Below are 26,987 nucleotides of genomic sequence, written 5' to 3'. Positions count from 1 at the left end.
AGTCCAACCCCCTGCCATCTAGGAATACACAGTCAAAGCACTCCTGCCAGATGGCCATCCAGTTTCTTTCTGATTAAAAACCTCCAAAGGAGGCGTCTCCACCACTCTCACAGGCAGTGTGTTCCACTGTCAAACAGCTCTTAATGTCAGGAAGTTCTTGCCTAATGTTTAGGAGGAATCTTTTATATCTGATGCTTTGTATATTGCTTTTTAGCCTTAACAAAAAGCCTCCGGAGTGGTTGCCATAAACCAGTTCAAACTGAATAAAAGCAAAAACAAAATAAAGGAGACACTATTTTAAATAAGGCAGATAAGCATTTTGAATTAAATGAAAAATTAAGTGATACCCACACACACACACACGATTTTGACAGTATGGGTAAGGGACCAAATGAACCACCAATAAAGATTGCCAGGTTCTATAGGGAGAGGTGCCCATAATAATAATAATAATAATAATAATAATAATGCATTTATTTATATACCGCCTTTCCAGAAAGATCAAAGTGGTTTACAAAATTAAATAAAAACACATAAAATGCATAAATGATTTACAGAAGCAAATAAATAAAATACCTAAACAGTACATGACGTATACAAACTAAAATTCCATCCCTTAACTAAAATATAACCATCATTAAACATTAAACAAAATTACATAAACAATTACATAAAATACCTAAACAATTTGCATAAGCAAATAAATAAAATACCTAAACAAAACACAATATATACAACTAAAATTCCATCCCTCATCCCTTAACTAAAATACAATCATAATTAAACACTATGAATAATTAAAAAAAACCCAGAAGTGCTTTCCTCTCTTTTGCTTCCTAACAGTCTCTTCTGCTTGCAAGGTTTTCAAAGCAGAGCAGAAGGGCGGGGCTGGTGGATGATGGGTGCTGGTCTCTGGGAGCCTTCAGGCCTCAGCTTCCTTTGTCTCCTTCAGTCTCTTCTGCTTGCAAGGTTTTCAAAGCAGAGCAGAAAGGTGGGGCTGGTGGATGCATTTGTATGATGCAATAGAGAAGGCCCTGTCTCATGCTCAAGCTGCTGCTCTCTCAGGGATGGAAGTGTATATAGCACAATTTGAGTGTAGTGGGCAGGCAAGATCATATGTGAAGAGGCCTCACGCCTACACAGGGTGTGACATGTTCATTTTTCTTTACTGGTGGAAGGCACCTTGATCCTCCTAGAAGAGGGTGTGGGACGCAAGTTTAGGCTGCCCCCCCCCCCCCCCCCATATTTATATTTTAGACAGGAGTTCCAGCCTTTGGAGACAGGGATGCTAAAAATCTAAAGAAGAATTTAGTAAAACCTGTTTGTGTGCTTGAGAAAGAAACTAATGAAACAATATTTAAATTTTTAAGAGAGGTGCAAATCTATCATAGGTGGTGTACAGACCGCCCCTTTGGGGCGGCCTGCACCTGCGCCTTTCCCCGAAGGATCGGGGCCTCAGCTGCCACAGCGGCAGCCCTGAGGCCCTGATCTGCCGCTTTTCCAGGCCACGGGAAAGCAGCAAAAGGCCGCTTCCTTGCGGCCTGGAAAGGGGTGTCCTTGGAGCTTCATGCAAAGCGCCGGTCTGTACAGTGCCATAGTTTACTTCTCTCGTTTTAGAAGGCTACAGGAATTAGGTACTAAGAAGAGCTCAGGTTAAGTGACAGAAAACTGAGAGACTCCCTTATTGATCTAAAGCTTTAATTACTACTAATCTGACAGGATTTGTAAGGCTCATAGCACTATCCTATACATATTTACTCAAAATGAAGTCCCATCAGCTTCAATTGGTGTTGGTGTTTTTGTTTTGTTTTGTTTTTTGTGATGGATAAAGTGGCTTCCCTCTGTGTAGGGTTCCCTGGATATATGGTACTACAACCCACTCTTTCATAACTGAGGCTCTGGGAAGACATTGCAACAAACCTAAGATTTGCCTTCTTCTTCTTTAGGATCATAAAGATGAAATAACGTGTGTGTCATTTAATTGGAATGATTGCTATGTTGCTTCGGGATCTTTGAGTGGTGAAATTATTCTACACAGTCTTGCTACAAATCTATCCAGCACTCCATTTGGCCATGGCAGCACTCAGGTAAAGTCTGTATAGCACTGGGACGTGTTTCTAGTGGTATCATTGGATTTCATTGTATGCAGTGAGCCCTTCTTATACACTGATTTTTTTTATACACGGATGGATTCAAGCATCCACAATTTGAAAATGTTCAAAAAAAGTATAAATTTCGAATATCAAACCTTGATTTTCCATTTTTTATAAGGGGTGCCATTTTGCTATGTCATTATATTTAATGGGACTTGAGCATCCATGGATTTTGTTAGCCACATGGGATCTTGGAACCAAACCCCAGTGTATAACAAGGGTCCACTGTATTTTGTATCTAAAAATATTCCTTTATGAAACCAGCCAGAAGTGATCATTAGTACCTTGTCATAGGGAAACATAGTAAATTTTCTTTTGCCCCACTCAGTACCTTATTTCAGTTGTATTTTGGTAGCCCATTCTGAACACATGTGTGAGAAACTGGTTGTGCTTGTCTTAAGCTTTAGCCTTCCATCTGTATAGTGTGCTGAGTTTGCAGTTCCCTCTCCCCAGGGTTGGGAATCATGGGGCCCTCCAGATGTTGGAAATAATTTCCATCAGACCTGACTAGCATAGCCAGTGGTGAGGAAGGACTAGGCCCATGCTGTTGCCACGGTCCCAGCATGATTGTGGCCGACATGGTCCTTTTGGTCCATCTACTTCAGACCATAGTTGATCTACATGGCTTGGGTCCAGTCTACTTAAGGAACGCCTCCTCCCATATAATCCTTCCTGCACAATCAGGTCCTCTGGGAGGAATTTACTGCAGTCTGGAAAAACTAGACTGGTGGTGACTTCCCAAAGGGCCTTTTCAGCTGTCGCTCCAAAAATCTGGAATGACCTGCCGGAGAAGCTTTGTCAGATTGCATCTCTCGACGCTTTTAAAAAGGCGATAAAAACGACCCTCTTCTGGCAGGCCTTCCCAGACTAACCTCTATTAAAATAGAATCAACTGCCTGATTAACCATCCCCCCTTCAATATTGCCTCAAAAATACCTCAACATTGCATCATTATTGTCATACTGTTGTTATCTCCTGCCGAGCTGTTTAACTGTTATTATTTTAGCTAAATGTTTTTATTGTTATTAATTGCATTGATTGGAGGGAGGGTAGAAGGGTGGGTTTTTGGGGGGACTGTTCTGTTATTAGTTTCTTGTGATTTTGTATTTGGAATTCTTTTTGCTGTTACCCACCTAGATCCTTAAATGGGAGAGGTGGGATACAAATATTTATTTATTTATTTATTTATTTATTTATTTATTTATTAATTATCTTCATGGAGATTGGTCTTACTTAGAAGTTGACAGGAGGGTTGGCTTGCATACCTGCTTGAACTTACAATGGCAGAATTGACTATCTAAATGGAAACGATTAGGAGTTAAAGGCAGTAATAAAGTTGCAATCCATGTAAACTTGGGCATTACCATATATACTCGACTATAAGTCGAAAAATTTATGTCCCAAAATGAACTCCAAAATCCTGGGTAGAATTATGGAAAGGTCAATGAGTTAATGCTAATAAATTTTGTGAAAGAAGAAGTGCCCACCTTCCTCTGTAGCCTTGTAACGGCTCCCTGTTTGAAGCCCCGGCGCTGGCTCTCCTCTCTCCCTCTGTGTGTGTGTCTGTTTCCCAGGCTCTCAGCCTTCCTGTGGAGGCAGACCTAACTAGCTGCTGCTTGAGAGAAGGAACACAAAGAAAGTATGCCCAGGCTTGTTCCCCGTTTTGCCTGGAAGTCTTGGGGGTAAGAAGGAGAGAGAGAGAAAGCCCTGTCCTCTATTTCTGAAAGCTAGAGTCTTGGGGGTGAAAAGCAGAGAGAGAGAAAGCCCTGTCCTCTGTTTCTGAAAGCCATGAGTCTTGGGGGTGAAAAACAGAGAGAGAGAAAGCCCTGTCCTCTATTTCTGAAACCATGAGTCTTGGGGGTGAAAAACAGAGAGAGAGAAAGCCCTGTCCTCTATTTCTGAAACCATGAGCCTTGGGGGTGAAAAGCAGAGAGAGAGAGAAAGCCCTGTCCTCTATTTCTGAAACCATGAGTCTTGGGGGTGAAAAACAGAGAGAGAGAAAGCCCTGTCCTCTATTTCTGAAACCATGAGTCTTGGGGGTGAAAAGCAGAGAGAGAGAAAGCCCTGTCCTCTATTTCTGAAACCATGAGCCTTGGGGGTGAAAAGCAGAGAGAGAGAAAGCCCTGTCCTCTATTTCTGAAACCATGAGTCTTGGGGGTGAAAAGCAGAGAGAGAGAAAGCCCTGTCCTCTGTTTCTGAAAGCCATGAGTCTTGGGGGTGAAAAACAGAGAGAGAGAAAGCCCTGTCCTCTATTTCTGAAACCATGAGCCTTGGGGGTGAAAAGCAGAGAGAGAGAAAGCCCTGTCCTCTATTTCTGAAACCATGAGTCTTGGGGGTGAAAAACAGAGAGAGAGAAAGCCCTGTCCTCTATTTCTGACACCATGAGTCTTGGGGGTGAAAAGCAGAGAGAGAGAAAGCCCTGTCCTCTATTTCTGACACCATGAGTCTTGGGGGTGAAAAGCAGAGAGAGAGAAAGCCCTGTCCTCTATTTCTGAAACCATGAGCCTTGGGGGTGAAAAGCAGAGAGAGAGAAAGCCCTGTCCTCTATTTCTGAAACCATGAGTCTTGGGGGTGAAAAACAGAGAGAGAGAAAGCCCTGTCCTCTATTTCTGACACCATGAGTCTTGGGGGTGAAAAGCAGAGAGAGAGAAAGCCCTGTCCTCTATTTCTGACACCATGAGTCTTGGGGGTGAAAAGCAGAGAGAGAGAAAGCCCTGTCCTCTATTTCTGAAACCATGAGCCTTGGGGGTGAAAAGCAGAGAGAGAGAAAGCCCTGTCCTCTATTTCTGAAACCATGAGTCTTGGGGGTGAAAAACAGAGAGAGAGAAAGCCCTGTCCTCTATTTCTGACACCATGAGTCTTGGGGGTGAAAAGCAGAGAGAGAGAAAGCCCTGTCCTCTATTTCTGAAACCATGAGCCTTGGGGGTGAAAAGCAGAGAGAGAGAAAGCCCTGTCCTCTGTTTCTGAAAGCCATGAGTCTTGGGGGTGAAAAACAGAGAGAGAGAAAGCCCTGTCCTCTATTTCTGAAACCATGAGCCTTGGGGGTGAAAAGCAGAGAGAGAGAAAGCCCTGTCCTCTGTTTCTGAAAGCCATGAGTCTTGGGGGTGAAAAGCAGAGAGAGAGAAAGCCCTGTCCTCTGTTTCTGAAAGCCATGAGTCTTGGGGGTGAAAAACAGAGAGAGAGAAAGCCCTGTCCTCTATTTCTGACACCATGAGTCTTGGGGGTGAAAAGCAGAGAGAGAGAAAGCACTGTCCTCTATTTCTGAAAGCCATGAGTCTTGGGGGTGAAAAGCAGAGAGAGAGAAAGCCCTGTCCTCTATTTCTGAAAGCCATGAGTCTTGGGGGTGAAAAGCAGAGAGAGAGAAAGCCCTGTCCTCTATTTCTGAAAGCCATGAGTCTTGGGGGTGAAAAGCAGAGAGAGAGAAAGGCCTGTCCTCTATTTCTGAAAGCCATGAGTCTTGGGGGTGAAAAGCAGAGAGAGAGAAAGGCCTGTCCTCTATTTCTGAAAGCCATGAGTCTTGGGGGTGAAAAGCAGAGAGAGAGAAAGGCCTGTCCTCTATTTCTGAAAGTCATGAGTCTTGGGGGTAAAAAGCAGAGAGAGAGAAAGGCCTGTCCTCTATTTCTGAAAGCCATGAGTCTTGGGGGTGAAAAGCAGAGAGAGAGAGAAAGGCCTGTCCTCTATTTCTTCAAGCCCTGAACCTTGGAGTCCTGGGGGTGACAAGCAGAGACAGTGGGGTCTGTCCTCCTTTTCACAAGCCATGTGCCTTGGAGATGCTTTTGGTAAGGGGAAGAGTGTGTGTGTGTGTGTGCACACTGAGGTTTGTTTCCCCTTTTCCATGCTGAGACTGATGCTTGGGAGAGGTCCAGAGAGTGAAATATAGGGAGGGAAGTGGTGCTTTGTCCCCCCCCCCCCCCCATTAGATCTTTTGTAATATCCTCCAGTGTTTGCCCCTCGACTTATCCACGGGTCATATCAAAATCCATGATTTTGGATCCAAAAACTGCCGTCGACTTATACATGAGGTCGACTTATTCATGAGTATATATGGTAAGGCAAAAACCATGGTGTTGTTCTTGATCTTTGCTTATAGCCATGCTAACACTGGAAGGTTTTTTTGTTAGCATTTTAATAATCAATTTTTTATTTTGATTTAATATTGTGTGTGTATGAATCTACATATACAAATTACGCTTTCTGTTGCTCAGTTGCCACCACTTTTTAATACATTATCTGTATATAGTAAATGGGAAAAGAAAAAAACAAAACAAAAAGTGAACATAAAAGAAGAAAGGATAAAATGTGTGTGACTATAAATCAGTATCATACAAAGCCCTTCTGAATTGCAGGAGAAAGTCACAGTTGAGTTCCATTGCTGGTTAGGTCTAACTGGTATGTAAACATGTTGCCCCATAAAAACATACATTCACATTTTCCCTGGTTAGTTCACCTCATGTGTGATTTGTGTGAATACGGACTCTAGTTATGGCACTTTAACCCTGTCCTTTAATAGAGTTTATTACTGGCCTGTGCTGATCATATCTGTTCTTAGTGCCATTGGCAAACATGCTGGTAAAACTTTACAATGTGCTGATGAAAAATGTGTTTCTTCTTTCCTTCTTTTATGTGTGAAGATATTTTTTTTTGTTTTTTGTTTTTTTTAAGTTTCTAGCATTTTGGTATTACAGATGCACAATACTGCAAAAGTCTTTGTAGAAGCATTTTGTTATTTAGAAATAAAGGTCCTGATATTTTTGATTCATTGTTATCATCCATCAGTTATATTGATGCAAACTTCTTCTTAATAGTCAGTTTGCTCTTTTTAAAAAAGCCATCCTATAGCAGAGCTAATAAAGTTGTCATCACTGTGCTTTATGTGTGGCTTATTTGGGAAACTGTCTCCGACAGTTATTGACAGGCAACGTGCTATCGTTTAAAGACCAAAGCAATGAAAGCAGGGAAGGTGAATCTGAGCTGCAGTGATAAGGTGCTGAAAGACCTCCAGATGGGTTACATTGACTGGTGTTCTCTGTGTTTAGTTTATATTTTTTGTCCTGACTCCTGTTTATTTTGCATTTGTAACTTTCCATTTTCACTAGTGCTGTAGGAAGATTGGACTGCTTTTAAGTCTTGAGGAGTATTAATGTAAAATATACAGGTTTACTGCACACTTGACAGAGAAGTAATCATATGTTATGGGGATATAAGTAAATGAGGTTTAACTTCTTGTTCTTACACATACTTTTATATATATGGCAGCTAATGCAGTAATTCAGTTCTTTCTTTGCCTTTCAGTTTTTCTGCTTGTTACCTATATAGATTTTTTGTGAATTATTTATTTGACTGTAATGCGCAATGAGAGAATGAAAAAGTTCAGTGGAGAAAATGGGGTTAAAGGAAGGAATAATCAGATTTCAGGGAATTAGGATGGGTAATATGTCGGTAGCTCCAAACTTTTTGTGATCAATAAACTTCTGCCGAGCAAATTTTTATGTAAGATAAATGAGGTTTAGAAAAATCAGACATCTAATTTAAAATGGTAGAGATTATTTGAACTCATTGGTTCTTCATCAGATAGTCCTCTATTTTTTAATTTATTCTTGGTGCAACTACCTGATAGCATTATCTCCTTATTTGGTTGATACATGTCTTCATGTTTGCTTTGCATGGTGATTAATGGTTGCCATAGTGAAAACTGGAGAAGGCTTCTCTATACTTTCTTTCATTGTATAGAAGAGGGAATTTCAACAGGTCTACATGCTGAAATGGAGAGAATGATGATAAAGAGAAATAGAGAGGATGGAGAGAAATTGGAGTTAATCAAAAGATGCATAGTTACAAAGATCAGGAAAGGAGATGGGTGAAAGTTGGTGGAGAAAAGAGAAGGACTGCTGCTGTCCGTTTTTTCAGGAGTTATGTGCAGTTTTTTAAAATGTGTATTTGCAGTATGCTAAATACTAAGAGCCCTGGGGTTGTACTGGAAATATATTTTCAGGAATTTGAAATCAAGGGCAATTATCTAGAGTCCCATGGAAAAAAAGAGGAAAAAATCCATTATTCTGTCAGCTACATGTTTAAAGTATCTTGTTGAACCACATTTTTAGTCATGAAACTCTTAACAGTAGAGATTTGCAGACATTATACTTGGCACTCTGTCAGGCTTCAAAAGTTTCCATTTTTACTGCAAAACTGCCTGACTTGAAAAAGTTGTTAAATTTTAATTGCATGTCACTCGAGTGAGGCATAGATGGCAGACTTGCTGACTAAACACCTGAAATTGCTGTTTTTGTGATAAAAATGTGGTATCAATGCTGATGCTGGCTTAAAGGTTTTTCAGGTGTTACTTTTTCTCTTCTATATTCTTGGCTAATGTGTCAAATTCAGTCTCTTCTGTGGTTGGGCAATAATAGAGTTGCTGAATATTTGATCTCTGATTGAGTTATGTAGTGAACAAGCATTATTTTAAAAAGCCATTTTTAAATCGCATGGCTTTTGTGAACAAGCAAGAAGAAGGTGTAGTAAAATCAGTGAACCTTTGGAAGTCCCCAAATCCCTCTTTTTCTTTGCTAGTGAAAATTCAGCATGATAAAAGTTGTAAACAAATTATATCAGCTTATATCAGTCTCACCAGCCATTATCTCCTTTCCCCCCAAGTGCTTTATGAAAATGGGATTTTTAAAAAGGGATATGCTTTATTCTAAAACTGGTCACTGCCCTCTTGTATGCTAGCAGGGGAGGGTTATCTCTTAGCATCTAAATACAAGGCAGTTGCAGTTGTGAAACACTTTCATTTAGTTGCACATTGATAAAGCCTCATTTTTCATGCACCGTTTTCTGTGGAATGGCATCATCACTTATAAAGCACATACATGAGTCTATATGCTGTACAGGTAGTAAGAGTAGTTTCTACTTGTAGGCTCATGCTCATGTAATAGACATCAGACAAAAAGGAAATAATGAAGATGGCAGAGGAAAGTAAGCAAATTAAGGTAGACTCAATTCACTGAAAATAATAAAATTGCACAAAAAATGAAATCAGTAACCCTTTTTTTTTGGCTAGCATCAATCTTATGAATTTAAATACTGGCTGGAACATATTCCAGAAATAAAAATCTTCTGCAGTAGTGCTGGGATTTCTGAATGGCATATTGTCCCTTTTCGGTAGGTTTCAGGATTTTGTCAGAGTATTAGTTATTATCACTGGGTGCCAAGAAGGAAAGGTGAAAGAGAGTCAGAATTTGTGTAAGTTATACGTTTTGATGATCTGGAAATAGACTCCAAATACATTCCAGGACTATTATTCATTTATTAATATTTGCACAAATCACAGTGACAGTAAATCAGATGTAGTTCCTTCATTACATCAATGCCTGTGGTACACTTACCCAAATTGTTACCATATGCTTATTATACACTAAGGTAATGTGGTTCATGTGAATTTACCTAGAGTTGTTGTGAGAACCAATGTTCAACGTTTTCTAACAAGAGCCATTAGCAAAATTTTAATGTTAAGTGTACATTTCATGCTGCATTCTCCTACCTCCATCTTGGCTATAGAGTTCAGTCATGCATTGAAAAATAACAATTATAAACAATTTTTAAATTAAAGAACCCATGTGAACAGTTAATTACTTTGGTTTAGAACCTCAAAGCATGGATCCTGTCTATGTTTCCTATTTTTAAGTCATAGTGGAATTCACAGAGTATATCACTGAAATCCCTTTAATTCCACAGAATTGAAATAAGATTAATTTAGTTTGAAATAAGTCCACACATTGGTAGAATTTATGGCATGCTCTAACATATTATTTTCCTTTACAGCCTATTCGACACTTGAAATATTCTCCTTTTAAGAAGGCATTGTTGGGCAGTGTTTCTGACAGTGGAACCGTAACATTGTGGGATGTCAACAGTCAAACTCCATATCATAATTTTGAAAATGCACATAAAGCCCCAGCTTATGAAATCTGTTTTTCACCTGTCAGTGAGTTGCTACTTGTAACTGTAGGTCTGGATAAAAGAATCATTCTCTATGACACCTCAAGTAAAAGGTAAGTGTACATTTGCCAAGATATTTCTTTACTGCTTTTCAGCAGCTTATGTCATAAACTCCTAAATGAAATGTTGATTATCAGCAAACAACCAGATGATACCAAAATGAGTTAAGAGTCTTATGTCTTTTTAATTAGATAAGTAAATTAAATCATTTACATTTTATTCCCCAAATGGTTTAATTTGAAAATTTGCTGTGTTACAAGGTTTGTTTTTGTGACAGCTTTGTGACCCTTGTTTTAGAGTATTCTTACACAGTCTAAAGCAATTTACGTATGTGTGCTTTCTTGATTTTTTCACTAGTTTATTGATGATACTTGGAAGTAATATTGATACTAATTTATGAAGTAAATGTATTGATGGAAATATGAAGACTGCTGGAATACTTCTGTACAAGATACTTTGTGTGATCATCAGAAGAGTCTTAGAATGAGATGTTTCAACACTTTAATAGCTGGGATTGGGAAAGTCACTTAGCACCTAATAAAACCAATACTTCAATCACAGGAGAAGCTGATCAAAAGAAAGAACACTGTCTTGGTCCATAAAAGAAATACTACGATCTACTGTTTTAGAGTACCTTTATCGGGACTAAACCAAATGTTGCACAACTGTGATCTAGCTTTTAGGTTTACCAGAATTCTTGTGAGATGTTAAACAGAGTAGGGAGTGCTGGCTTAAAACTGAAATCTGTATTTGGTTAATGTAGTCTCTAATTTTGAAACAAAAGAGAAAGAAAGAGAGAAACTCAACAAAATCCTATTATTATTTTATTATTAACCTTTATTTATAAAGCGCTGTAAATTTACACAGCGCTGTACATACAATCTTTTTAATTGGACGCTTCCCTGCCCTCAGGCTTACAGTCTAAAAAGACACGACACAAAAGGAGAAAGGAGTGGTGGAGGGGAAGTGGATGAGGGCCAGCATTTCTTCTCTACCTCCGAGGCCTGGACCAAGGCAGATGGACTGGAGGGAGGGCTTGGCTTCTTAATGGATGGGTAAACTTCTTCCAAGGAGGCCTGTTGGAATTAGCCTGCCTCTCTAGTAGGATAATACATATAAAATACATAGCAATACAGGAAATGATTCAATAAAACAGGCAACAAAACAACATCAAATAGCAAGTGACAGTTATGCAATGCCTGGGAACACTTCTCTGAACAGGATGGTCTTTAACTCCATTTTGAAGCTGGTTAAAGAAGTGATGGCTCTTGTTCGCGGGGGAAGAAGGTTCCAGGAGTGAGGGGCAGCGAGTGAAAAGGGGCAAATCTGAGATGGGGCAGAGAAAATCCTGGGCTGGGACAGCAGACCTTGACTACCAGAACGGAGGGCCTGAGTGGGAAGATGAGGAGAAATAAGGTCTGATAAGTAAGGAGGGGCCAGCCCCTGGAGGGCTTTAAACGTCGACAGCAGGAGCTTGTACTGAATGCGGAAAGGGAGTGGGAGCCAGTGAAGGGATGCCAACACAGGAGAGATGTGGTCAGAGCAGTGGGCGGATGTGATAATGCGTGCAGCTGAATGCTGGACAGAAATTAAAGGACAGAGGTGAGAAAGAGGAAGCCCAGCCAGGAGGATGTTACAGTAATCAAGTCGTGAGACCACTAGGGCATGGACCAGGATTTTGGCAGTAGAAGCAGAGAGATATGGTCAGATTTTGGCAATATTGTATAAGAAGAATCTACAAGCCTTGGCTGTGGTCTGGATCTGAGGGATACACGACAGAGAAGAATCAAAGATAAAACCAAGACTGCGGGCTTGCTGGACTGGTTGAATAGAAATGTTGTCCACAGAGACAGAAAAAGAGTGTTGAAGGGTGGACTTAGGAGGAAAGACAAGAAGCTCTGTCTTGGACATGTTGAGCTTCAAACGATGATGGCACATCCACTGCGAGACAGCTGTGAGACAAGACGAAACTTGCTGTTCAAGCCTTGGAGAAAGGTCAGGGGTGGAAAGATACAACTGGGTGTCATCGGCATATAGATGGTAGGAAAAACCAAAAGAGCTAATGAGTTTCCTAAGGACAGTGTGTAGAGAGAAAACAGAAGGGGACCCAGAACAGAGCCCTGGGAAACTCCAACAGATAAGGGACCAGGAGATGAAGTCTGACCGCCTGTGACTACTGCAAAAGATCTGCCAGACAAATAAGATCTAAACCAGTTGAGAACAGAGTCTGAGAACCCAAGGTCAGAGAGTATATCAGCTAGAAGACAGTGATCAACGGTGTCAAAGGCTGCAGACAAATCAAGAAGGATGAGAACAGAGTAAAGGCCATTAGCCTTGGCCTGTAAAAGGTCATTTGAGATCTTAGTGAGAGCTGTCTCTGTAGAATGCCATGCGCGGAAACCAGACTGAAGGGGATCAAGAATGGAATTGGCTTCAAGAAACTCAAGACAGCGAGAATAAACAACCTGTTCCAAAACCTTAGAAAGAAAAGGAAGAAGAGAAATCAGACGATAGCTAGACAAAGAGGAGGGGTCAAGAGAAGTTTTTTTCAGAACCTACGGAACATTAACTCCGAGAATTTCACTTGCTGTCCCACACACTTGACTCATTTTCAGACCTGAGGAGCTGGGGTTTCTAGTAGGAGCCAGATGACCATTTGTGCTTGAAGAATGTATGTTTTTATGTATATTTTAATATATACTGTGTACATTATGCTTTTATGTACATTAATTTAAATATACCATTGGTCACTATATGACTGAATTGCAGGATTATAGTGGGATATAGGGGAAAGCGTTCTGTACAATTTCACTGTCAGTCTTGACTTGGCAGTGAGAAATTTCAAGCTAGGCACAACCTGCCTCACAGTTTCTTGAAGTGAGATAAGCATACATTTTATTTTGGAAACTGAATGCCACATTATGCTGTCTTCTTTTATTTTTTCTCTTTTTCTTCCTTTGTGTTCGATTATTTCTTTTTTGCCTCATAAAGGCAGTTGCGGACTTTAGTAGCAGAATCTCCTTTAACTGCTGTAGAATTCATGCCTGAAGGAACTTCCCTGGCAATTGGATCTTCTCGCGGAAAGATATACCATTATGACTTACGAAAACTGACAGCACCTGTGAAATCTGTCAGTGCTCACAAAACTTCTGTGAAGTGCATAGCGCTGCAGTACTATAATAGCTTTTCAAAGGTAAGAGGTCTTGTGATTTAGCTGATTAATTATATGTTAAAATTTTGAAATTTTTAATTATGTTAAATATGCATCAGCAGTTGCAGGAGATGTGTATATCAAGCCTTGCAATATGTTACTATTGTAGTTAGTTTTAGCTCTAACTATGGAAAAAAGGGTTGTTTCAGCTATCTGACTCCCTCCCTTGGTTCCCATCCCTGCTTTAGGGCCCGTACAGACAGGCCAAAATAAAACTGCTTCAGGTCACTTTGGAGGTATGCTGTTTCAATGATGCATGCATCCTAAGAGGCCAGAAGCCATGCCAAAGCCACACTCCAGTCCTAAGGATTGGAGCGCAGCTTTAGCACAGTTGCTGGCCTCTTAAGATGCGTGGGTCATTAAACAGCATACCTCCAAAGTTGTCCCGAAGCAGCTTTTTTTTGGTCTGTTTGTATAGGCCCTTAGATACTTAAATACTTCTTCTGTATATTTCAGGTTTGTGTCCATTGCATTTTTTAAAATTTTGGAATCCTTTCACTGTCACCCAAAGGAAGAAAGGGAACCTAAACCTTACATATGTATTTAATTAAAATATTTATATCTTGCCCTTTATCGTGGGATTTCAGGGAGGCACACAAATAAAATAATGTGCTGTTTAATAGAGATTCAGATCAAAATAATCAAATAGCTTAATTTTATTTATTTATTTACTTACTTAATTTATGTGTCTCCTTTCTTTTAAATTCGACCCAAGACAGCTCACAAAAGATAAGAAGGGTAAAATATTTTTAGAGATGGCAACAAATTAGACAGCTTGAAAACCCATTGTGGTGTTTTTGTTCTGAGCAGAGCACTTCTGATTAATTTATTTTTATTTTCAGTCTAGTCTTAAAGTCTCAAATAAACAAGCTTCCAAAAAATCTGATGTCAAAGCAACAAGTACCACTGGAGGAATCCAGAATGCTGGCATGGTCAAAAATCTGACTTCTAACATATCTACTGTTTTCCTGCCACAGTCCATGCCGACTGCTGAAATTAAAGGAGCAGATGCTATTCAGGATAAATCAGGTACAAAGAACATGAAATTTATGAAAAAGACGAAGGCGAAACAGTAAGAAAATGGAGAATACTGTAGTTTTCTAAGTTGCTTAACGGCTCCATTAAGAAAATGTGAAAAGTGTCAAAAGCACTTGCAAATGAATGAGTGATGCATTGGTGTTTGATGTTTAATGTTAGAATGCCACTGGAATATCAGTTAACCTGCACAAATTCTATTAATGTTTTAAGCAGCCCAATTCTATCCTTTTGTTTTATTATATATCATTCTAACAGAGGCATTAGAACCCTGTCAGGTGTTGTGAAATTCTGTTCAAGGGAAACATAGCAATGTGTCCAGCTCTGTCAAGTTTAAAGTGTTGTAAGGTCTCATTGGCCTAACTTTTTTTCTTTGGATGAAAGACTGTTGGCAGTATCAGAATGCTAGTTTCTTCCTTAAAACCTGGGAGCAGCTGCTCCAGATATTCTTCTCTTATTCCAACTCTTTGCCATTGCAAAAACCCGTAGGAGGCCCTTCTCAGCTGAGAAGAAGGTGTAATGGTGGCCCTGGCTGTTCAGCAGTTCAAACGGCGAGGGCTGTGGCTGCTGCAGCTGAGTTTATGTAACCATTTTGCAGTGGTGCTGGCAATCTGCTGCTAGGCTGAAGATGTGATCAGGTGAGGTTTCTTGTGAATTGAGAATCTGAAGCCATAGTTTGTCATGGGAAGCGACCAGTTCATTTGTTTTGTTTTTTTTGTTCATCAAGCAAATGACTCTGAAATAAGGAGGAAGATCAGTAATCTGTATTTTTGTAAGTGACTTTTAAAACAGCTGTCTGCCCTTAACAAGTGAAATTAGAATCAGCTTTAATTTCTTTTGTAAGAAAGGACAGCTACTCTATGGTTTTGCTTCTTTTGAAACAACTACATTTTAAAACTATTTCTCTGTATGTTGATTTTTTTGTATTGCATAACATTCAATTAAGATTTATGTGATACATTCGAAGTTAATCCAAGCAGACAGCATAATCTATTTTGTAGAACAGAGAGCTTTTTACACATGTTCATTCACTTCCTTGTGAAAAGACTGTGTGAGAGTTTTCTGTCAAACCTACTTAGTTTCAAACAGTTAGGGGAAAATAGCTACCAGTTTTGGGAGCTGGAATTGTCTTAATTAATTCACACTGTTCAGAGTAATGATGTGCTAAGATGTCTATTGTACCTAAGTTTTGTTTTTTGCTTGGCCTGTTGATAAATTGTTCTTGATAATGGTTACACTTTTGTGTGGATTCCAATGCAAACCATGGGCCTGAAAAGACCCATGCTCCAGTCCTAAGAACTGAAGCGTAGCTTTGGCACAGCTTCTGGTCTCTTAAGATGTGTGTGTCATTTAAACAGCATACCTTCAAAGTGACCTGAAGCAGCTTTATTTTGGCCTGTCTGTTCAGGCCCCATGTTTCCTCAGACATGTCCCACAGGTTTCAGCAGAACATGTTTCACACTATATATATTGATAGCCATCTATTCTTTTATGCCTTCTTCTAATCATAAAACAGTTCCCTTATTATAATATATTGTTTTTCTGTGTTTGTAATATGGAGATGGACAGTGCTGGTTCTTAATTGATGCCTTTATGAAAAAAGTATGATTTGCCTTTAAAACAACAATTTTATCCAGGAAAATGGATGTGTTCTCCTTTTAGGATTCCCACGCAGCAGCAGCTTGGATGTAATTCCTTCCAAAGAAATTGATCACGGGAATACTTCTAGTCTAACTAATTCTGATGATTTGGTGAGGAATAGTTTGGGTGACTTGTTCTCTCCACTTCGGGATGGTAAGTAGATGCTGAATCCAGAAACCAGATTTACTGTTAAAGTACTTCATACAGTGTGTTAAAACTGTATGTCCTGTTCTATCCTGAAGTAAAGACACTTAATACTTACTGTCATGTCCACAGTATGGGGTGTCTGCTAAACCTGCTTCAGAATTACTGTAACTATATTAGTTGGTTTTCTCTTACGATAGCTGGCGATGCCTGAACTGTAATCCTAAACCTTTGTCTTTTGCATTAAAAGCTTAAGCAGCAGTTGTGCAGGTTGAACAAGCAATCAGGTAGAGCTGTGATTCAGGTTCTACCTATACAGTTTGTTTTCCTTTTACAGTCAGTATTTATTGCTCTGATGTCTTATAGATGCTGCAGCTTGTAAAACAAGTGAAGATGTTCCAGGAAAGGCTGATGGTAAGCACTTTTTGTAATAATTTTTATTACTAAAGTAATAGTAGCAATTGGATAGTGTAGTGGGTGTACAGCAGGTTTGAAAGTAATAGTAAATCAAATTATTTAAAAATAACTGTGTGCATGTATGTGCACATGTGTTGGGAGTATTATTAGTGGCATAGTGTTTAAGTTAATTTTTGAGTTATTTTGGAATGATTTTCTTAATATAAACAATGCAGTATGCACATGTGTGATTTGCTTTGCATTCTAGGTTTGGATTTTCAGCCTTACCTTTCAAGTTTGGATTTTCTCTCCCAGTTCAATGCTAATTTACCTGCAAGAAAAAATCCAACAGGATCCAGCCCACATATAATGCATTCTAGTCCGCTTAACATATTTGTTGGCTCTCCTATTAAAGAGGAGGATGAGAATCCAGATGTGGATGCTAAGAAAGCAAATAACGGAAGACAGGAGTCTAGAGAACACCTCAAACTGGTACAGTGATCTCTAGCTGTTCATAACTTGAATACCTGCTTTATTTTTTCATTTTGTTACATTTGTATTTTGCTGCATAGAAGTTGGCATATGTTATACAGTTGTGCACTTGAACACTGAACCACTTTAGAGCAGCATCAATTATCTGCCCTGATTCAATTCAAATTTCTATCTCCTCTTTCACTTTTGTAGCTAAATATAGTTCATATTACTTAAACACTTTTGTTTTTACTGACTCTGATTAGTTCCACATCAAAACTAGGAACATACAAGGCCTGCCAATCAGATTGGAGCTAATCATGATAATAGTAAATGCTGATGTAGACAGAATGAATGATTGTTGGGGGCAAATTAGCTCACAATTGTACACCGCTTAGACACTGCTTAGGTGATATGAAGCGGTATATAAATGAAGTTTGTTTGATCTGGATTAGTTACATTTGAGTCTGATTAAAATAAGTTTTGCAAGTTAGGTCCAAAACACACTGCAGAAATAATCCAATATTGAGACTGCTTTACCTGCCCTGGCTCAGTGCTAGGGAATCCTGGGGATTGTAGTTTGTTGTGACAGCAGGGCTTTTTGATAGCAAAGGCTGATGTCTCTCAAACTACAATTCCCAGAATTCTCTAACATTGAGCCAGGGCAGTTAGTGGTCTCAAACTTAATTATTTCTGCAGTGTGTTTTAGATGAATGTTATTGATTACGGTTGCTTCATAGCATAACTAAATTCAGCTGACTTCATCTGACCTAAAACATATTTATTATAATAAACTTTTTAAAAAAATAAGATGGGGAGGAAAGTTTCCGCATGAGAGGAGGAAAGATACAGCATGTCAGAAATCTCCATTATGTTTTTACTAGGCTGTAAATGAGCAATGGCACATTTTTCATATGTGCTGTAGGCTACAAGTAGGAATTGTGTAGCCCTTTTGGCTGTTTTGTAGTCATTGGACTCCTGTTCCCCTCCTCAGCTGCTCCTGTTTTAAACACAAACACTTTTTTTATCAATCCTATCCCCAAGAGAGTTCTTAAGACAAAGGAGGTTTTTCAAAAGTGAAAGAGTCCAGTCCCATTTTCTTTGGCTGAGGGGTGATGTTATTTGGCTTGCAGTGTGTCCCATGTCCACCATTGCTTTATTTAAATATTTATTTCATTCATGATAGGCTCATGTTAAGTTTCCTTTTTATCATACTGTTTGGGTGGAGGGCTTACAGAGGGACTCTGCACAAGCCTTAGCAGAGCAAGTCAGGCATAGCTGGACATCCTTGATGTTTATGTAGCTCCTTTACTTTAAAAACTTTGGAGCTTGGTTCCCCTGAACCAGTGGTTGAAGTGAATGCTTAGTTTCTTGGAGCATTAGGTCACTATTAGTGGGCTTTTAAGTTGCTCTGTAGTGTCTAGAGATTGGCCTAAAAGATAAGAAATGTTTTAGATTATTTTGTATCTGAGGTTTGCTGATTTGTTTAATGAAGGGTTGTTACTTTTTCAGCGGTCACCTTTTGATGACATACAGAAAAAACGGGGGCTCTGCTCAAGGCAACCTGGCTGCCCTTCTTATATTTTGGGTCATAACTCTTATAAGCCTCAGTCAGCATTGCTAGTACTAAGGGACTATGGAAACTGTAGTCCCCAAATAGACGTAAACACCCTGAAGACATCAGATCCCATCTGATTTTGGAAGCTAAGCAGTGTCAACCCTGGTATGCACTTGGATTTGACACTGCCAAGAAATACTTGGTGCTGTAGGCTACATTTTGTTGAAAGGAAATGACAAACCACTTTTGAGTATGCCTTGCTTAAGAAAATCCTATGACATTCATGGGATCGCCTTAAATTGACAGGTGATTTATAAGTACACACAGAGTCCCCAAATATTTTGAAGTCATCAGGTTTCCTACCCCAACATACTGATGATTGTGTTGTCTAGTCTTAGTGGCAGTATAGATATTTTTTAAAAAACATGTTGAGCTGACTTAGTTAGGATGGATTCACATAGTATTCCCCCCCCCCCCCCAAAATGATATGTTTTCTGTCACTAGTTGTTCAAAGAGGCTGGCCTGTTCCACTAATCTTCAAAGAAATACCTTGTGTATCTTGCAGAGACCATGGTGGCACTGGAGCCAGTTATCTGTTGCCACATCTTAACCCTCCCTTACAGTTAAGGGGCTTTAATACTTATTTGTGTCCTTCCCTCCCAAAGTTCAGTTCATCAAGCTCTGATTCTGCAAATCTAAATTCTCCACCATTGATCAACATAGTCAAGAGTCCGGATTCTAGAGACAGGCTTATTAAGAACCTCCAAGCACAACTGGCCTATGAATCACCAGTGAATGGTACTACTACCTCAGCAAGTAAGTATAAATTATGTTCCTTTTTTGTTACAGTACACAATGACTAGTGACCTGGTGTCCTAAGTTAGTTTAAAACAATATTTGACTTTTTACGTAGAAAATAATCACATTTAGTAGATGCTCTTGTTACACTTATGAAGTGTATATTAAACTCTAAACTCTATAAAGTTTTTGATTTCATGTGATATCATGCACAGTGAGTTTACATAATTTTCCAGGATTGTTCTTCAGACAGTAGGAGCTTGGTTCATACTCTAAATGTTAACATATATGAACTCCTAGTTAAAAGTAAGAAAAAAAGTTCTGCAATCTGAGGCGGGTTACAAACCGCCATATTAGTACGCGACGAGCGCGTACTAGGGTTAGGAAGGGGCGGTGCTTCCGCACCCCCTAACCCTTGTATGCGCTCCGTGCGCACAAAATGGTGGCGGCCGTTCCACATGGCCGCCGCCATGATGGCGTCACGAATGCGCCGCCTCCAAACGAGGCAGCGCAGACGTGATGCCATCGCTCCGTGCGAGGGCGCTTAACACGCCCTTTCTGCGGAGCAGGAAGGAGCTCCGAAACGGAGCTCCTTCCTGGTTTGCGTCGCTGAGCACAGCCTTCAGATGGCTGCGCCAGCAATACAGAGGAGAAAGGGGCCAAGCGGCCCCTTTCTCCTCCTCCCCACTGCCGCGGGGTGTCCTTGGGGCTTGAAGCCCCAAGGACACCCCTTTCCAGGCTGCGGGGAAGCGGCCTTTTGTCGCTTCCCCACAGCCCGGAAAGCGGCGGATTGGGGCCTCAGCGGCTGCCGTTCCAGCCACTGAGGCCCCGATACACCGGGGAAAGGCACGCCTACAGGCCGCCCCAAATGAGCGGTCTGTGACGCGCCTAAGTATAGACAGTTCTCTGAAATAATACAACTGTATTATTGTGTGTTCTTTTACTTGGCCTAATTAAAATAAAATGTTTCTCTTTTTTATTGTTTTGCATAGGTCCAAAGATAACATCTACTGTTACTGCTGGAGTTGCCAGTTCATTATCTGAAAAAATAATAGATACCATTGGAAGCAGCAGCTTGAATGCACCTTTATCTTCAGTTCAAATACATTTCATTCAGAATATGATACAAGAAACTCTGGATGACTTCAGGTGAATAAAGTTTGAATGGACACTGTGACTGTATTATTTACTTTACTAGTTTACATGAGCTTAATAGCTTAGTGTGCTGGATTTCTAAACTTTCAGGTGATACAAGGAATTTTGTGAGGGGAAATGCCTTGTTTCTTTGATTGCTATTTTATGCTGCTATGGCAGAGATTGGATGTTCAGGAGAAAGTCATAATCAATTTCATTTGGTTAGGCAACTCTTTGTTTCTTGCTGATAGCAATATGGAGACATCACATTTCCTCCCTTTTCTTGCAGATTATCTCATACAGCACTGTAGAACTCCTAGAATGTCCCCTAAATTCACAGTTTAAAAAATAGTGTGGATTTTTGGTGCAAAAACTTGTGCATGGAGTGAAAAAGAACACATTTGTCTGCTTATGATGTTATTTCCACCTCACCCAATAGACTACATTATTTGCTCCAAATCCCCCAAATTGCTTTTTTGGGTGGAGGATTTGAAAGTTTTGCTGAGCTGCATATCCCCAGCTATCTCCTTCAGTAACAAAACACCTTCTGAAAAATGAAGTAATTGGGTGCATGCACAGAAGGTATCAGTGTGCCCTTCTGACATAGTGATGGTAGCAGTTGAAGCAGTAGCATGTCTCAGCACAGCATTCAGTGTCTGCTAAGGAAGATGTGAGGCTACAGCCAGCATCCATGTAACGCAAGGGCAGATAATGGAATCCTTCAGATGTTGTTGGACTGCATACTGTATCTCATCAGTTGCTATGCTTTTATATCTGATATAAGTTGTAAGGTAACACCTAGGGAACCGATGACTCCTTCCCCCAATCTGCTGTTGTGTGTGGTCTTATCTCCCTCTCTCCATTGAAATATTTAAGAGCTGTCAACTCTTAGAATGTAGCCATTGCAGTCAGAATCACCCATCCTCTTTTATCTTGATGGAGGAGACAAGGTTGTTCATAACCTGATGGCTCTTCTGAGAAAAGTCTTGTTAAATATTATCATGGAAGCAGAAGGAGGTAGGAGAGTGCATTAGAGTTATTATTTTCAGGAGTATTTGTGTAATGAATCTGTATGTTCTAGATTATTGCCTTTATTCAGTGAGAGGGAAAAGGTTTATTTTAATCAGTTGGGCAACTGCAAGGGTTTGGAAGGCTGCATCCCCTCTTTCCCAGACCTTCTGTTGACTCCATTTTAGTCGGTTGCAGAGAGGTTTGTAACTCTGGAAACAGGTCCATAGTATAATTTAGATGGGGCTGATGTTGTCAGCCTTTATGTCACAATGCTGCTTTGGGAGTAGATTTCAAATGTACATGTCCATTAAACATAAATTTAAGTATATTTTCTCCTATCTCCCTTGGGAAAGTTGACTAGCTTGAATGGCTATATTATTGCTTTAAGAAATCAAGAAATGGCTTTGTCTTTGTGTGCTTCTGTTGTCATAGGGATGCTTTGCTAGCTTTTCTTGTTAGCAAAATACATTACTGTATGTGACACTGAAATTTCTATTAGAATTAAGAGTAATTGAAGAGGTAGATTAGTTAGACTAGAAGCCAGTGGAATACAGTCTTGAAAACTTTCTTCTACCATTTGAAAACACATTTACCAAACAGATTAAAGAAACAATTATTTGGTCTCCTTTCAAATCTAGTAAATTTGATGTGCTACAGAACAAAAATCTATTGGTGCACATAATATGAAGCTTTTTATTAAAAATGAAGAATGTTGCCTTGAAGATCTGTTACTATGCATCTGGAACAATTACATTTTTCCAGTTCATTAAAAAAATCCTGTTAGGAACAGTTTAACAGATTTATGGCAAATATTGTGTTGATGCAGTGCATTTCCTGGAACCTGAAGCATTATGGGCTTATTTCAAGATGGGCTGCCTAACAATGCCTCTATTTTCTTTAGATTTCCCACATAATTTCTATCTTTTTAGCTTTCTTCATCTCATATTTACAGCAGTGTTTTATTTCCATCTTGTGTCTTGAACCTGGAGTCACATTTTCTTGTCTGCAAGGTGGCCCTGAGAAGAAGTGACTTGTTGGAAAGTGAAGGCAGCAGGCCTTCATTGCCCCCTTGTCTCTGATTCCCTGTTGATGCTACTTTGTAGAGGAGAAAAAGCAGTCTAGTATTTCAAGTTAAAGGTGAATGCAAAATGTATAGCTGTGGTAATAGGTGAGAGGTTTTCTGTATCATTTTCAAGAAGAGATACACCATTTATCTGCCTCCCTTTTACCACTGCTATGATAAATATGATGCATTGGAACATTTCTTATGAACCTGAATCTGGAAATGGATTGGTACAGAGGAAGGAAAGGATGTGTGTTCATCCCAGTGTGTCTTAGTTCTAATGAACTCCAAAGATAAATATTATCATTAAACGGTAAGATGCGATTAAATACCTTGAAGCTCTGCCATTTTGAAATTACCTTATTGTAACTGAGAACTGAAGAGAAAAATCTAGACCTGTGCATAGAAATAGAAGATTCAATGAAAGCTTTTGTTCTCCTAGGGAAGCCTGTCATCGTGACATTGTAAATTTGCAAGTGGAGATGATCAAGCAGTTTCATGTGCAACTGGTATGTATTAAAATGTAAGGAGGTGTGTGTATATGTGTTTGCTAACATCGGCCCGTTACAAACGGGCACTTTAGCTTGAAGCCCCAGGGACACCCCTTTTCAGGCTGCGGGGAAGCGGCGTTTTGCCGCTTCCCTGCAGCCTAAAAAGCGGCGGATCGGGGCCTCAGCGGCTGCCGCTAACACCCCAATACACTGGGGAAAGGGGCGGGTACAGCCCGCCCCAAATGGGCGGTCTGTAACCCGCCATAGTGTTTCTAATAGAAACTTGTCCTAAGATTTGCAGTGCTTGGTCTTCTAGAGACCTCAGGAAAAAAGTGAGTAAATTCTGATTGACGTATATGAGACATTGCAACCTGTATTAAAAACGATTGAAAGAGTAGCATAGCATACTTAAGACAAAGAGGAACTTAGGCCTGTTACAGACGGGCACTTTAGTACGCACGGAGCGCGCACTAGGGTTAGAAAGGGGCGGTGCTTCCGCACCCCCTAGCCCTAGTGCACGCTATGCGCGCACAAAATGGCAGCGGCCGTTCTGCACGGCTGCTGCCATGAGGACGTCATGACCGCACCGCCTCTATACGGGGTGGTGCGGACGTGACGTCCTTGCTCCGCGCCAGGGCACCTAGTGCGCCCTTTCCGCGGAGCAGGAAGGAGCTCCGTTTTGGAGCTCCTTTCTGGTTTGGTCCGCTGGGCACAGCCTTCACACGGCTGCGCCCAGCGGACCAAAGGAGAAAGGGGCCAAGCGGCCTCTTTCTCCTCCCCGCCGCCGCGGGGTGTCCTTGCTTCCCCGCAGCCTGAAAAGCGGCGAATCGGGGCCTCACTGGCTGCCGTTCTGGCCGCTGAGGCCCCGATACACCGGGGAAAGGGGCGGGTGCAGCCCGCCCCAAATGGGCGGTCTGTAACCCGCCTTAGTTAGCTTTGGGCCTGAACAGACAGGCCAAAATAAAGCTGCTTCGGGTCACTTTGGAGGTAGCTGTTTAAATGATGCATGCATCTTAAGATGCCAGAAGCTGTGCCAAAGCTATAGCTTTGGCACAGCTTCTGGCCTCTTAGGACACATGCATCATTTAAATAGCATACCTCCAAAGTGACCCAAAGCAGCTTTATTTTGGCCTGTCTGTTCAGGCCCTTTATTAGAAAAATTAATGACTGAGGTGTCTTTATGGTGAATGGTCTTTAATTTTCAAAAGCTGTACAATCTGTCTTTCCAGAGAAAAATCACAATATTTTTGAGTGCCTTGTTAGAACTTGACATAAAAAAAGAAATAAAACCATGTGGGGTCTGATTCTTTCTCTGGGTCTAACAGTTTCCCTCCACATTTGTTGAAGTTTTCTTTAAAATGAGAAATAATTTCTTTTTAAGTTTATAGAGCTCCCTTACTCTGATGTGTACTCATTTTCACCAGTGCTATACAGTTGTCTTGTAATGGGGTACTTCAGGCTTAAATCACTAAATATAAAGAGAAAGGAAGATGGGACTGGATAGAAACTTGTTTGAAGTAAGGAGAAATACAACCTTCAGTAAAGATAGAACTTCAACAAACACTGTCCAAGCTTGAGACAGGCCACACTGTTAACAGGAATTTATTAAAGGGATATTCCTGGAGGTTGCTAAACTTTGGGGCTGTCAGATACATAGTGACATTTTCTGGATAGTCTCTCAGACATCACAAAAATCTTTTCTCTTGACCAAAATACCTTAAACCCATCCTATCCAATTCCAGTTTTGCTCCCACCAGCTCTCCGTTATCCTAGAGACCCAACCTCTCTCTCCTAACCAATCCATTCCTCATCAGTTCCACAACTCAGCTTTATAACATCTGTTGCTAATTGTTACCACAAAGGATGGTTTCGAAACTGGATATCAGAATAAGTTTACTTAGCTTGGGCCCATGTAGAATATGTTAAGTAATCATTTTTCTGTCTCTCCAAACACTCATACTTTCAGCATAATAAAAACACATAACATAAATGTGGTCTTGATAGTTAGCATTTATTGACAAACCACTTTTGGAAATATTTTCATTAGTAATGTTTTTACTTCATTTCCCCTCTCTAGAATGAAATGCACACCTTACTTGAAAGATATTCTGTAAATGACAGCTTAGTTGCTGAAATCGAGAGACTGCGGGAAGAAAATAAAAGATTGCAAGCCCACTACTGACAATTCCTGTTCATGCAAGGAAAACGAATTGAACTGTTGTGCTCAGGCATCATGATCTTATCTGGCCAATACTGATAAAGAGTGCAAATTCAGTATTTTTTCCAGAAAGTTTTTATTGATAGAAAAAGCAATGACATATTAATACAGAAAAAATGCACTAATAATGTTTGTATCAAAGTGTTTTTATGGAAAACTTGAACATATTGTTTGTAAACAAAGGCTAGTAAGAATATTATTAACCAGGTTTAGTTATATACAAAGTGCCTTTATAAAAAGGGAAACTAAACAGGAAATGTATTTTGTATAAGAATTTATTAGCCTTTCTTGTCTTGATACATTTATTATATTTTGGCATCTGGGTGATATTTTTACAATGAAGTCTTTCAATGAAATTCTCTTTTCCTTTGGCTGAAAAAATATTCAGATGTCTGGCTCTCTGAGGTTTCTTTTTAATTATTATTAATGTCTATACTTCATTTGCAATATACTTTTTTAAAAATGTTGCTTTCTAAATGTAGGGTGCAAGTTTACCTTTAGTTGCAACTGACTTATGTATTTTGTTTATTTACATAATTTAATAGCACACTGATTAATTTGCTCAGTCTGAATAAATAATTTGTGGACTTCTGCATAAACACACTTGGCTCATATTGCTGTATTTTTGGATTTCATTCTAATCCTCAGTCCGTTCTTCAGAGTAGTAAGTTCATTTCCAGTCTGGTGACAGTCTGCATTTGCATTTGTCAGTTTGACATAACTTTCGGTTACTGCTCTGCATCTGTGGCTGAAAAGATGTATCAACTGTTCTCTACCATTTTATAAATGATTGGAGCAAAAAAAAAAAACGAACAGAAAACCTGGTTCGTACTGTCTCTTTGACTCTGTACGGTAAGCTTTGTATAATCAGGGTGTAACAACACTTTTGGCCTGCTGTTATGTCATAATTTCTCTCCATTCCCCAGCCTTTGGGGTGTGTGTGTGTGTGTGTGTGTGCGCGCGCTAAAGCCCCTGCCCCTCCCATTTCAGGATCTAGGCTATAATCTCTATTTAAAGACCACTCTTTAAAATTCTGAAGTAAAATCTACGCTGTCTTGAAGTGCGCTGTGGCAATAGGATGGAAAAGGTTTAAAATATCCTCCATTTTGTCCAAAATCCATATATATTGTTGTTAACCGCCCTCAAGTTGATCTCAACCCATGGCAACTATGTGGATGAGACATCTCCAAGATACCCTGTCCTCCACAGCTCTGCTTAGGTCCTGCAAAGTCATACATGTGGCCTCCTTAATAGAATCTATCCATGTAGCATGCAGCCTTCCTCTCTTTCTAGTTCCCTCCGCCTTTCCTAGCATTATTATTTTTTCCAATGAGTCGTGCCTTCTCATGATCTGTCTGAAGTACTTGGCTTCCAGGAAGATTTCTGGCTTCATCTGCTCTAAGATTCATTTGTCTGTCTTTTTGTCAATGCATGGAATACTCAGTGCTCTTCTCCAGCACTACATCTTGAATGAATTGATTTTCTTCCTCTCTTCTTTCTTAACTGTTCAGCTCTCACATCTTTACATGGTAAGAAGGAATACAATGGCTTGTATGATTCTAACTTTTGTGCTCAGTTTTATATTTTTGCGTTTTATAATCTTTTCTAGTTCGTTCATAGCCACCCTCCCCATTCTTAATCTTCTTCTGATTTTTTGGCTGTGGTCCC

The 26,987-nt window shown here is 40.0% G+C and overlaps 1 protein-coding gene across 2 annotated transcripts in view; it reads left to right on the top strand.

Annotated features, from left to right (window-relative positions):
* Positions 1-25,922, top strand: part of NEDD1 (NEDD1 gamma-tubulin ring complex targeting factor) — a 35,770-nt gene extending 9,848 nt beyond the window's left edge. For both annotated transcript variants that reach the window (XM_089523914.1, XM_089523913.1), the window contains exons 5-15: positions 1,947-2,087; positions 9,972-10,201; positions 13,140-13,341; positions 14,202-14,388; positions 16,057-16,188; positions 16,546-16,593; positions 16,844-17,067; positions 19,270-19,420; positions 20,395-20,551; positions 23,053-23,119; positions 25,179-25,922. In XM_089523914.1, the coding sequence (XP_089380040.1) occupies positions 1,947-2,087; positions 9,972-10,201; positions 13,140-13,341; positions 14,202-14,388; positions 16,057-16,188; positions 16,546-16,593; positions 16,844-17,067; positions 19,270-19,420; positions 20,395-20,551; positions 23,053-23,119; positions 25,179-25,283 (1,644 nt within the window). In that variant the 3' untranslated portion in view covers positions 25,284-25,922. The remainder of the gene's footprint in view (positions 1-1,946; positions 2,088-9,971; positions 10,202-13,139; positions 13,342-14,201; positions 14,389-16,056; positions 16,189-16,545; positions 16,594-16,843; positions 17,068-19,269; positions 19,421-20,394; positions 20,552-23,052; positions 23,120-25,178) is intronic.
* Positions 25,923-26,987: the final 1,065 nt, after the last annotated feature.

Source organism: Sceloporus occidentalis, unplaced genomic scaffold (assembly GCF_023333645.1).
Source record: "Sceloporus occidentalis isolate IW3139 unplaced genomic scaffold, rSceOcc1.0.p SCAF_5, whole genome shotgun sequence".
NCBI classification, from domain to species: Eukaryota; Metazoa; Chordata; class Lepidosauria; order Squamata; family Phrynosomatidae; genus Sceloporus; species Sceloporus occidentalis.
Note: the sequence above shows the minus strand (reverse complement) of the source record. Positions and strands in the feature narration are given on the sequence as shown.